Source organism: Phacochoerus africanus, chromosome X (assembly GCF_016906955.1).
Source record: "Phacochoerus africanus isolate WHEZ1 chromosome X, ROS_Pafr_v1, whole genome shotgun sequence".
NCBI lineage: Eukaryota > Metazoa > Chordata > Mammalia > Artiodactyla > Suidae > Phacochoerus > Phacochoerus africanus.
In genome coordinates, this window is record NC_062560.1 from 125,660,732 (window position 1) to 125,673,383 (window position 12,652).

At 59.5% G+C, this 12,652-nt stretch overlaps 1 protein-coding gene across 5 annotated transcripts in view; it reads right to left on the reverse strand.

The window, feature by feature from the left end:
- Nucleotides 1-11,715, reverse strand: part of IDS (iduronate 2-sulfatase) — a 29,293-nt gene extending 17,578 nt beyond the window's left edge. For 2 of the 5 annotated variants that reach the window (XR_007132764.1, XM_047763977.1), the window contains exons 1-6: nt 11,487-11,715; nt 10,973-11,109; nt 10,196-10,373; nt 7,842-7,930; nt 5,378-5,578; nt 3,830-4,000 (exon numbers count right to left, since the gene is read on the reverse strand). Coding sequence is in view for 4 of the 5 variants with exons in the window: in XM_047763977.1 (XP_047619933.1) it covers nt 3,830-4,000; nt 5,378-5,578; nt 7,842-7,930; nt 10,196-10,373; nt 10,973-11,109; nt 11,487-11,583 (873 nt within the window). In the remaining variant the exon portion in view is untranslated. The remainder of the gene's footprint in view (nt 1-3,829; nt 4,001-5,377; nt 5,579-7,841; nt 7,931-10,195; nt 10,374-10,972; nt 11,110-11,486) is intronic. The other 3 variants (XM_047763979.1, XM_047763976.1, XM_047763978.1) reach the window with 3 other exon arrangements.
- Nucleotides 11,716-12,652: the final 937 nt, after the last annotated feature.

The following is a 12,652-nucleotide window of genomic DNA, read 5'->3' on the forward strand; positions in this document are numbered from 1 at the left end:
CATCCAAGAGGAAGATTCTTTCTAAGGCAATCAGTTTTAACTCCGGGGCACAGATCACAGCGGATGGATGTGCCACGTACTCGTCCTTTCTGTGTCCTTCACATAATTCCAGGCCCAGGAGATGACCACATCCACAGAAACGCAGGCCTAGCTTCCCAAACTCTGCTCAGAGCTGGCTCCTTTCCCGGGCTGCTCTGACAAAGTCTGACACTGCTGGTGGCTTGAAACAACAGAAATGTATTGGCTCCCAGTCGTGGAGGCCAGAAGACAGAGGGCCAAAGGCGCCGGCAGGGCCCTGCTTCCTCTGAAGGCCCCGGGGGAGGACGAAGCCTTGGCTTCCGGCCGTGGACAACCAACCCCTGGCGCTCCTTGGCTTGAGCTACAGCCTCCAACCTGCCTCCACCCTCACGTGGAGCCCTTCCTGTGTCTGCCTCTCTCCCAAGGACCCCAGGCACACTGGCTGAGGGGCCCACCTCCTCCAGCCTGACCTGTATCAACTAGTTACACCTGCAGTGACCTGATTTCCAAATAAGATCACAGTCTGAGGTCCTGGGGTCAGGACTTCAATGGAGGGACACAACTCAAGTCCTAACGTCAGCCCTGAGTGGGCCTCTCCCCTGACCCCTTTCTAACCCAACACAAGGCATGGCCGCTGTCCTCACAGCCCGTGGCTGGCACGCGCGGCCCATTTCCAACAAACCCCCGGCAGGCCAGACACCCTCCGCAGGCCCCAAACCCCAGTGCGGCTTCTGGAGCAGAGAGACCCCATGAAGGAGCCACAGCCTCTTCTGGGTGACTGTCCCCCAGCCTTGGTCACAAATATTAAAGAATAGATGGGTCTCCTACCCTGATCCTGGGGGAGAAGCCGGGGAGCCGCTGACAGATCAGAGCAGCCCCGGCTTCCGCTGTGGTGGGAACAGTCACGGGGCTCGCCCGCGCTCCCCAGCCAGGGAGATGACAGATATCCAACCTTCTAGAAGGATGATGCTGAACCCCAGCCTCCCTCTACTTCCTAGGAAAGTCTTTGGTCTGTAACATGGGGACCTTTGGTCCTCCCAGAACCAAAGACACCTGTCAGGATGGCTGTGTCCTACTCGAGGATCCACCCCCTTCCTATGCTGCCCTTGGGGACAGGACGAGAAGCAGAGACGTGGCCCTCACCTGAGTGAGCCACCCGACCAGGGAGGGAGGACAAGCTCAGAGACCAGAAAAGGCGTGATCCTCGTGAGGCCCTGGGACGACCCAGGAGAATGCACCCTCAGTCTCCCTGGGCCAGGGTGGAGACAAGGCCAAAAAGGCAGGTCAGGGCCAGATGACACAGGCCTGGAGGGGCCTTCCAAGGAGTGGAGGTCCCGGGCTGGACAGCAAGGAAGGCACCGAGGTCACTGGCCGGGGGGTGGGGGGGGGGAAGCGCCGTGATCTTGGTGACAGGTGAGTAAGGGTCCTGGGGCGAGAGCCCAGCAGCCAGCAGCAGAGCAGCACTGGTGCACGGGGGGGGGAGGGGGCGGGGGGGGTGTCCACAGGCACTTGCTGAAGGGATACGTCTACCCCAAACCCCGGTGACGGACCAGGAAGCCGTGCCCAAGGAGCAAGAGGATGTGCGGGCTTGAGAGAGGTTGGGAGGTAGAGCAGGAGCAGGCGGAGAAAGGAGCCGAGGGCGCCCAGGGCGACTAGGTTTCTCATTCAGCTGCTAGCGCCCAGGGGTCACGAGAGGAGGAGGAGGAGGGAGAAGAGGACGAGCAGGGGTGGGGGCGGCCCACGTGGGGCCTCTCGAAGCCAGCGGACGTTCACGTCTGGCGATCAGGAGCGAGGCTGGGGGTCATCGGCGGATGCGGGGCAGGAAGAACGCAGCCCCTCCTAAGTGGCCGACACAGAAGGAGGGGCCTGCTGTGGGGACCACGAGGGCCCAGAAGGGGCAGCAAGGAAGCCCAGGGGGCAAACAGTTCCAGAAGGGGTGGCCCTGGTCAATGGTGAGAGAGCAGGGCTTCGGGGAAGGCCGGGCCCCACGAGGATGGATTTTACTCGCCAGCAAAGTCAGTGCTGACGCGGGGCGAGAGCTCTTAGCGCGTGGGGAGGCCGAAGGCCACACAGAGGTGGGCGGGGAAGGAAGGACAGAGAGGCCACCCAGCACTCTCTCCGCCTTGATGGCGAGCAAAGGAGAAGTTGGGACGGCGAAACAGGCAGAAGACGAGCAGATGCAGAGGCTGGAGCGGCGCGGTCTGGCTACAGGCGAGGAGCTTCTTCGGAGCGCCCATTCACCAAGTACCTGCTGGGCGCTACCCGATCCCCCGAACCAGCCCAGGGGAGCGCTGCCATCTCCATCTCACGCAGGAGCGCGCGAGGCTCAGAGAGCCGGAGTAACAGGCCTAGAGACACACCGCTGCCAAGCGCCGAGGGGCACAGCCACCAGCCCATTTCTGAAACAGGAAGTGCTGTCACCCACTGAGAGGCGGGGCCGAGAGGGCACCGGGCAGGGGCCCGCATGGCACGAGACTGTGGGGCTGGAGGCTGGGCGCGTGGACACGTCTCTGCCTCACGGCCGCAGGGACTCCCTGCCCCAACCTCAGGATGCGGGCTTGAGTGGAGGGGGTGTCGTGGTCAGGACGAGGATAAACGGACAGGTGTGCTGAGGGGCCGGCGGGAAGCATAGGTGACCTGCCATGGGGGCTCTGCAGTCCGGGCCGGTGGGGGGGGCACGAGGGCCTGGAGGAAGGGCGCTGCCTGTGGTCGGGGTGCTGAGCAGCCCCGCGTGGCCCCTGACCTGGAGGGCTGGGGGCTGAGGGGGCACAGAACCGAGGCGCTCAACGGTGGACTGAGGTGGGGCTGGGGCAGGACCCCCAGAGCTGTGGGAGGCCGACGAGCAGGGCCGGGTGGCAAGCGAACGTGGGGCAGGGATCAGCGCGTGAGCAGGGCAGCGAGGTCCTCCAGGCCACACTCCGAACCCTGCGCGTCCAGCTGGGCGGCTCCACAGCCAGGAACGCGGCGCGAAGTGGCTGAGGGGATCGCCGTCCTAGGCGGTGACAACCTCCAGAGCAGGTGTCACCACGGAAAACCTTCCTCTGGCTCGTTTCAATTTTGCAACTAACGACACTGAAGCTCAGAGCATTACAACGACTGGTCGGTCCGTGGCCACGCGGCAGGTGGGGGGTGGTGGGGGCACAAGAAGAACCCGAACCAGATTTTTTGGAACCAAAACAAAGCCCGGGGGTCTGGCATCACAGCTCCGAGTCCGCGTGGAGCCAGGGCTCTGCTTCTAAAAGCCCTGTGGGGCTGCTGACGAGGTGGCCCAGGAAACACACCCTGAAAAGGCGTGTGGAACATTCTGGAATGACTGTTGCTCAGCATGTGCTCTGCACTCCAGGGAGAGGGTGGCTGAGGAGTCAGCATGAGGACAGCAACTCCATGGCTGCTCCACCCCCACATCGTGGCCACCCAGACACTGCAGCTGGACGGCACTGGCCACACTGGTGCCCCAGCTGCCTCTGCGCCAAGGCCCCGCTCACCAAGCCACCTCACGAGAGTAGTGGGTGGCGGTGGCGGTGGCAGCTTTCCCATGGGGGGACCAGCAAGAACTGGCAGACGGAGAGATCTGGGTGGCAGGGAGCCGCCAGCCACCCCAGACCTGACGGACCAAGGTTCAGGGCTGGCGAGGAGGTGCAGGTCTCTTGCCCTCATCTCCGGACGCCCCCTCCTCTGGAAGTGGAGATGCTGAAGGGGAGACTCCACCCGCCCAGCACGCCCACAGAGCGCCCCGCGCAGAGACCTGAGGGGCGGGGCGGGGTCCCCGGAGGAAAGCCGATGACGTCATGCCCCCCTTCATCCTCGGTACCTGAAAGTCCGCGGGAATTGGGCCATAGGGCACACTGAGGTTTAGGGCTTGGACGTCCTCCCGCTGCCTGATGTCCATCCAGGGGTTGTAGGCCACGGGAGGGAGGCCGGCAGGGACCTGGGGGTCAGGAGCCAGGGTCACGTTCTCCAAGGGATACAACTTCTGAAACTCCTTGGGGGAAAAGCACACGAAACCACCAGGCTGTCATCCTTGCGGCAAAGGTGCAAGGTCGCACCTGTACTGTTCCCCCTAACACTTCTCTAAAACTGTGACGCCCTTATACAGAGGCCGCCAAGGCGCCCCGGGTGCCTCCCCGTCGCAAAGTCACTCTCCCGAGATGCCAACGGGAATGAAGGCATCTGGCTGTTTCTACAAAGCGAGCAGCACCTGCTCTCTCCCACGGAGATCGATGCCCTCCCGTGCCCACCCCCACCTCCCCTCCCACTGGCAAAGGTGTGGAGAGGTGCTGCCCATCCCCAAATCTCCGCCACGCGCAGCAAATCACTAGGAGCGCTCGCAGGACCCGGGGCTCAGCCATACTCGCGGCTACGGGGATTGCAGTGAAGGCTACCGATCGCAATGCACAGGGCAGTCGGGGGGACCAGGCATGCGCTGCCAGAGTCCTCTCCTGGCAAAGTCACACGGGATGTGCTTAACACCCCCTGCGCCGAGCGGTACGCCCACCTGTGTGCGGTGCTGCTGCCAGGGAAGCCGAGGCTCGTTAAAGCCTCAGCACCTGGGCTTTCTACCGGGGCTGGTCGCCAGGCACCCTCCGCCTGCACAGAGCAGAACTCCCTGGAAACGGTGCCAAGACTCCCGGGATCCCAGTTCCCAGAGGCCAGCCAAGGGCACAAGCGGGCCTTTCAAAGGATCACGGCCAGGTCTGCTAGGTTAACTCTTTCTGCCCAAGAGCCAGAAGTGAGTCCCTCTCCATCCAGGAGGCTGACAACTCCTGCCAGGAACGCCAGATCTCCTGGGCCAATCAAAGGCAGACACCTGCAGCATCAAAGGGCATATGCCTCCGGCCTCCGGCCTTGTCCCGAGCGAGGGCTGTGCTCTGCCAAGTCAGAAGAATGGGCTGCTCCGGCCCGGGGAAAACACAACAGGGAAAACCTGAAAAATATTCTAAAACAGAAGGGGCTACATACTCTAAAGATACACGTGCAAGCACAGAATTCGAGGCCCCAACGAGCAATGTCGCGCCCTGTGTTTAAGGACTTGGGGCGAAAGGCAGTTACTGCAGACGGCTTCACGGTCCCCGCAATTGTGTCGCGAGGGCCAGGGCTTACTGCCTCCCTTCTGTAAGCTGATCTCAGCGGCCGACCCAACATGTGCTCCGAGTTCTACGGGAAAAACTCTCCAGCGGAGGAGGCGGAAAACCAGGCGCTTCCCGCAAGGTTCTCACACGTCCGAGGTCTACCTCTCAGCCCTGGCCTCTGAAACCGTCTCCGTGTCACCGAGCACACTAACGCCAGCAGGCATCCCTGTCGCCCTCCTTCGACGAGGGACACAGCTGTCACTGTTGCGCGGGGCCAGCCAGCTCTTTACCTGGGGGTATCTGAAGGGGATGTGAGGCTTGTGATAGCCCACAGCCAGGAAGAAAGGAACGGCCGACGTCTTCAGCTTTTCCAACAACTGGATGGCTCGCTCGGTGCTCTGCTTGTCAGGCAAGGTGCCCTCGGGCACCTCCGCCACATCCACAGGGCACAGCAGGTTGGCATGGAGTTCTCCATCTGGTCCCTTACAGGTCTTTCAAAACAAAACATCTCAAGTCAACTTTTTATTTACGTATTTGTTTTATGGCTGCGCCCACAGCATGTGGAGGTTCCTGGGCCAGGGATGGAAGCCACACCACAGCAGTGACCCAAGCCATAGCCATAGCGCTGACAAGGCCGGACTCTTAACCCGCTGAGCCACCACGCAACTGCGCAAGTCAGCTTTTTAAATATAAGAAAGAGAAGTCGTGAAAGTTCCACACAATGGATTTAACCTTTACATATCCAGCCCGTGAAGTATTAGGCATCCAGGAGTTCCCACTGTGGCTCAGTGGGAACAAACCTGACTAGTACCCATATGGACGCAGGTTCGATCCCTGGCCTCACTCAGTGGGTTAAGGACCCAGCGCTGCTGTGAGCTGGGGTGTAGGTCACAGACGCAGCTTGGATCCCGTGTTGCTGTGGCTGTGGTGTAGGCCAGCAGCCGCAGCCCTGATTCAACCCCTAGCCTGGGAACCTCCATATGCTGCAGGAGTGGCCCTTTAAAAAAAAAAAAAAAAAAAAAAAAAAAAAAACAGTATTAGTCACTCAGACTAGACAGGCACACAGGAAATAAAAATAAAACTTAGAAGGGTTTCTTCTTTTCCAGGCAGAGGCCAAAAATCCACCGGCACTTAGCTTCCTACTGCTCCTCCTCTATCTTCACGTCATAATTGATTAATTAAAGGAAAGCCAAGCAAACTGATGATCTGAAAATAAACATGCCTCTCCAAGTCAATTACAAAAGCAGACAGAGGACCTGAACAGCCATTTCTCCAAAGAAGATATACAAACGGCCGATAAGCATCATCAGCCACGAGGGAAACGCAGATGAAAACACTGCAAATACAAAACAGTGAGATGGCACTTCACGCCCACTGGGATGGCTCTAATTTTTAAAGTGGAAAATACCGAGGGTTGGTGAGGACGTGGACAAACTGGAATCGTCAGTTCGCTGACAAATGCTAGTGGAATCATAGAACGCAGCACCTGCTTTGGCAAACACCCTGGCAGTTTCTTAAACAGCTAAACACAGCGTTCCTGGACCAGCTGGCGATTCTGCTCCTAGGCGCAGACCAAGAAAAATGAAAACCCGAGTCCACCCGAACACTTCCCCCAGCAATTCCACCCCGGAAAACTGAGAACTTAACTCCACGCAAGAACCCAGACGGGGCTGTTCGGAGCAGCAGTATTCACTGCAGCCAAACAGGGCAAACAACGCAAAGGTCCAGCAGCTGCTGAACAGACACATAAAATGTACAGCTCCCCTAAAACGGAGTGTTCTTTGCTACAGAAAGAATGAAGTTCTGGCACAGGCGACAACATGGGTGAACCTCAAACACATGACACAGTGGAAGAAGCCAGACACTAAAGGTCACCAGTTGCAGGATTTCACTGGTACAAAATGTCCAGAACAGGCAAATCCACCAAGAAAGAAAACAGATCAGCTGTTGCCACAGGCTGGGGGTTGAGCACAAAATGGGGAGGGAACAACCACGGGTACAGGCTACTTCCTGTGGCGGCGACAGCGGCATGAAGGTGAACTGGTAACGGCTGCACGAACCTGTGAGGGCACTACAATCACCAAGGTGTGTGCGTTCATTTTTCTTGGTTTACGGTAGATGGGTTATCGCTCAAAAATGTTAACGAAAAGACAAAAAGTCTGTTTTCAGCGTCAAAGACAGACGAAAGCTTCTAAGTGACAGGGTCCCAGTTAACTGTTTAAGGTGACAGTGCATGGAGTTTCCAGATGCATAATTTCTACCTCGCAAAGACCCAGGGGAACCCAGGTTACATTTCCTTACGGCGTCCTTTTGCCCCACGAGGCTCTAGAATTTTAAAACCCCTATCAAAGGTCTCAGCACCCGCACACCCCCATTAGGCCTGAGCCAGCCAGCCAGGCGGCCAGCCAGGCAGCCGAACGCAAAGCCCTTCTCCCAGTCTGGGCCGAGGCCCCTGAGCACAGGTCTCTCTTCCTTTAACCCTCAGCACCGAGCCTTACCCAGCGTGCGCGCCAGAGGGCACTCAGCGAGTCTTACGCACGAGAGCACCAGCTTCTAGAACAAAGCTCCCTCTCCACCGGATCAGATGCTAAAGACCCCAACCCTCGCTTCTGTCAAGTCGTGATCACAGACCAACCAACACACCTCACCGCACAGGCAGCTCGAGGGACGCGCCCCCCCACACACACCAGCCCCGCTCAGCTGCGAGACAGGCAAGAGCTGCCTCCCCAGCCGGGACCCCTCTCGCAGCCTTACCTTGGTGTTTTCATACTTTTCAGAGGAGGGGTGATAAGGCGGAAGAGACCAGCTGTACGGAGAATCATCACTATGATTGGAAGATATTCCTTGGGGGAAAAAGAAAGTCGTGAAATAAAAGCGTGCGGAGTTTTCCACGCCCTCCCCACCCAAAGCGAACGCTCCAGAGACAGTGGGGAAGGGCCTCCCGCTCTCTTTTGGCCTCGGTCTCCTTACCTATAAAACCCAGAGCCCACGGGCCCCACGAAAGCCAGCTCTGTGGGCTGCTTTCTGAGTACCAAGTGCCAGGCCCTGAGGAAGGAACCCAACGGGCTGAGAGCCCCACAGAACACTGTGCACTGCTCCCCCGGCCTCGGAGGGGGGTGCCAGGCAAGGGGGGGATCAGCGCCCTGCCAGATGCCAAGCAGGTGCCAGATGAGTGGGCTGAGACTCAATCCCCTGCCCTGGGACTCCAGGCTCCGTGCTCGCTCGTGACGCAGAAACCCTCCCCTGAGCTGGGCAGCGGACGGGCTGCCTGGGAAGCCAAGACAGCACCGCAGGACATGAGGCCCGTCTGCCAGCTGTCTGGAGAAGAGACGCTGTCTAGGCAGGGGAGACCCCAGGCAGGGGGACGTGGGTCCGGTGGGGGTTGGCAGCGAGGGCTTCCAGGAAGCAGCGAGGCTTGTGAGGGACCTGGAGGGAGGTGTGGGCAGAACCAGGAACCAGCATCGCCAGCACAGAGGCCCGTGGGGGGGGCGGGGTCCAATCCTTGGTTCCCATGCAACCCCAGGCAAGTGACTTGACCAAGTGACGACAGTGACAACCCACCTTGCTGACCGTTGAGGAAAAGATCAGGGCAACAGCCACCACAGTGTCTGGCACATGCCTGGCACTCAATCAGTGGTGGCAGGTGGCCTCCTCAAACAGGCCCTTCCCTGACAGAACCAAGTGCTGAGAACAAAGACCCAGCTGAAAAATGTGCCCCCCCCCCGCCCCCCAGGACTGCAGGCAAAGCATTTGTGCTCTGGCTCAGCCACGGTCCCCAGAGCCACCCACACAATCTAACTGGCAGGAGGCAGGAGGCCGGGCGCCATCGCTGGGCTGCCTGCCTTCCTGAAGCATGATCTCCCTTCGGCTGCATCGCCTCCCTCCCCAAAGCTGTCTCTTCCCTCCAGCTGTGCTCAGGCCAGGGGGCCAACATGTGAGCACCAAGCACCGAGCACCGAGGGCAGAAAGTCCCACTTCCGTGGGCCTTTCGCTGCAAAACAAGATTCCAGACAGATTCGCCTTCAAAACTGGGCCCCACCTGGTAGCCCCTCATGATAAGCGCTAGTGGGCGCAGCGCTCGGGCTTTCTACACACTTCCACGCTCCCCTGGGAGGCTGCCCTGGGAAGGAAGTCAAGGTCAAGCGCACAGCCAAGAAGTGGCAGAGCCGGGACTGGAACCCAGGGGCCCGAATTCCTGGCGCCACTGCCCAGAGCGGTTCAGTTTGCCTCCGGAGCAGCTCATCGCCCTGCTCTGCCAGACAGGGAGGCCTGAAAACCGGGGGAACTAAACCCTAGTACCTCTGCTAGACGACTGTGCTGCCATTAAAAACGATGTTGCACGAAGAGTAACTATGTGGGAAAATGTCTGTTTAAAACACTCCCGACGTAAAGCTGTATATACGGGAAAAGCTTGAAGCAGAAAAAAATATGCCCAGAACATGGGGACATCAAAATGCCCCCCTCCTCCGGGTGGTGCACGTACATGTAATTTATATTCTTTAATTTATACTTTCCTTTTCCCCCCAAACTTTTCATCAAATAATGATGCACTACTTCAAGTTAAAAAAAAAAAAGGTTTAAAGTTTGTGCTTCAGCATTCTCATTGTGGCATTAAAGAGAGCCAGCTGACCAGTGCTGAAAGTCAGGGCTGGTGGCCCCTGGCACTTCTAGGGACCCTGGGTCCCAGCTTACCCTCCTCCTCCTGATCTAATTCAGACAGTAGGCAGGCGACCGCCACCAAACTGCAGCCTCTTCGCTGGGCGAGTCAGCATAGCTTCCCTGGTCTCGCCTTACTGCCAGGGAGCCTGCGTACAGAGGGTCAGGCGCAGAGCTGGACTCGCAGCCAAGGCCACCACGCCCATGCCCCCACCAGTGGCCTTCCTTCCAGCCTAGGAGCTAAAGGAACCTGGATTCCAAAGGAAGAAAAGCCCTTCTGCCGTTTCTCACTTTGGGTGAGAACACACCGCCAAGCTGAGGAGTATTCTGTACCAAGGCGGCAGTGACTCTCCCCAAGAGGCCCCTGCAAAGACAGCCCCGACCCCAGGAGAGGACCCCAGGACTCAGGCACAAAACAGGACAGAGCCCAGACTCTGCTGGGCAAGCAGTACCAGGGTGAAAGACTTTTCCAACGGACACGGTCACGTAGCCGTTCTGCTTGAAGTACTGCGGGATGGTGGAGAAGTTCCCGGCGTGCGCCCTCCAGTAGGAGTTGAAGTCATACAGGCGGGTCGTGTCCGGCCTCCTCCCGGTGAGGAAGGACACGCGGCTCGGCGCGCACACCGCTTGCTAGTAGGAAGCAGAAGCAGAAGGAAACGTCCTCAGAGGAAGACAAGAGTCTGTGAGCTGAAAGGTAACCAGGCAACCTCCAGGTCCTCAGCTAAGAGCTGGGGTGGCTGCATCAGGCAGCTCTCCAAGCCAACCAGCAGGGTTTGGGCCTCACCCAGATGCCAAAAAGAAAGAAGTCTCCCTAGGCTGGGGGTGGGGGTGGGGGGGCGCCCTCAGCCCCTCACTCCAGCCGATGACTGTGCCCTTCTGCTTGATGGCATCTCCTGGGTACCCAGAGCAGGCAAGGATCCTGGGGGTGGCCACAGGAAGGGGCACAGGGAGGAGTGCCACCATGGCAACACTCCCTCCTCAGCACCCAGCAATCCCCCATTTGGGGAGGAAAGCTGGGCAGGACCAGGCTATGGCACGCCACCCTCTACCCAAGGAGAAGCACCGTGAAGGCATAAGCTTCCTTGCCAGTGAACAACCAGGTTTTTCTCAACCACCATTTCCCAGACCATGCTCCCCTCTAATAAAGAGATGCCCAGCACAATGGGTGCCATCCCCCAACCCTCGGTGCAGGAGGCAGCACACCCACACCTCGAGGTGCGCACACATACCTGGGCAAAGGCATTCTGGAAGAGAAGGCTGTGGGATGCCAGCTGGTCGATGTTTGGGGACCTTACCAGCTTGTCCCCGTAACAGCCCAGGGAGGGGCGCAGGTCATCCACGATGATTAGAAGGACATTCAGAGCATCTGCACTCGAGACAGGGGCTTCAGTGAGATCACCTGCAGCGACACCCAACCCCCACCCGTGGTAGGCGCCGGGGTACCCAGAGGCCCGTGGCTGGCCCCAGCCACCTTGACAGCTGAGCCAGCCAAGCCAGGGAAGGTGGGGGTAGGTGCACAGAGGAAGCCCCAGTCCTGGGTGGCAGGGTTAGGCTCTGGCCATGGCCTCAAGCCAGGACGGCAGAGGGAGAATGAGGGAGGGAGGGAAGTGGGTGGAAGGGAGGGAGGGGAGGGAGAGATGGAAGAAGGAACTGTAGGAAGGAGGGAGCGAAGCGGGTAAGGGCGGACGTGGGCAGGGAAAAAGGGAGGGAGCCCCGCAAAGTGGGCGAGGGCGCAGGAGGCACCTGTGGCGACGCTGCCCGGCGCCGCGGATCCGAGGGAGGCGCAGGCAGAGCCCAGGACCAGGCCAAGCCAGAGCAAGCCCCGGCCGGGCGGCAGCATTCTTGCCCCAGCGCGGCCGCTCCGGGACAACGATGACAAGCTTGGGCAGGCGGGCCGGGCCGCCCCCGCCGCCAGCCTCGGGTGGGCAGCCCCGGCTGACCGCGCAAGGCAGCCGCAGCCGCCGGGCGCACAGGCCCGGGCGCTGGCCCGGGCGCGAGTGCGCCTGCGCGAAATCCGGGCCACAGAGGGCGGGGCCGCGGCTCCAGGGCGGGGCCGGCCCCGCCCAGGTGCCCCGCCCACCCGCCGGCCAGGGCGCGCCGCCGCAGCAGGAAGGCTCCTTTGCAAGTCTTTCCAGGCGTCTCCGGTTTGCGTTTGCAAGCACTTTTCTGAACCAGCGGTTTCCTGCCTCTTTGCCTTTGCTCCTGCTATGCTTTCTCCTGGGAGCCCTTCCCTTCCCTCATCTCTCTACAAAATTCACATCTTCCTTGCAGACCGGCCCAAAGGCCATTCTCCTTCAATGAGACCCTATGAGAACCTGCCTTCCTCCATCTAAAGGGACCCCTTTTCTATGCACTTGTTTACCCCAGATACGTATAGCAAGCACTGTTGGCGGTTCTGGAGTTCTAAGTCCCCGCCCTGGTGGAGCTCGCCGACAATTAATGACCAAATAAACATTGAATGGCAGTGGGCGTGCGTGTTCTGGAGAAAACTAACACAGGAGGTGAGCGGGGCACATGGAGAGTTTCACGCTATTTTCTATGGGGTGGCCAGGCAAGGCCTTGCTCGTAAAGCGACATTCGAACACAAACTTGGAGGTGAGGGAGCAGCCGTTGTGGAGAGCATGCTTGGCAGTATTAGCCGATGGCAGAGGCTGGTGTGGCTGGCACAGCTGGCACAGAGGCTGGTGTGGCTGGCGAGGAAACAGGAGATGGGGAGCAGGTAGGCGGTGGGAAGAGCGAGAGTCAGAATTCTCAGGCAAGAATCTGTCACCACTGTCTGCCTGGGGCTGAAGGTTGGGCAGGAAGTGTGACAATCCCCTCTCTGTCTCTGACTCACCCCTCCCACCCCCTCCGCCTCCTAAAGAAATAAGCTGACACAATAGCAGGCCGATCAGAGATCTTACTGCTTT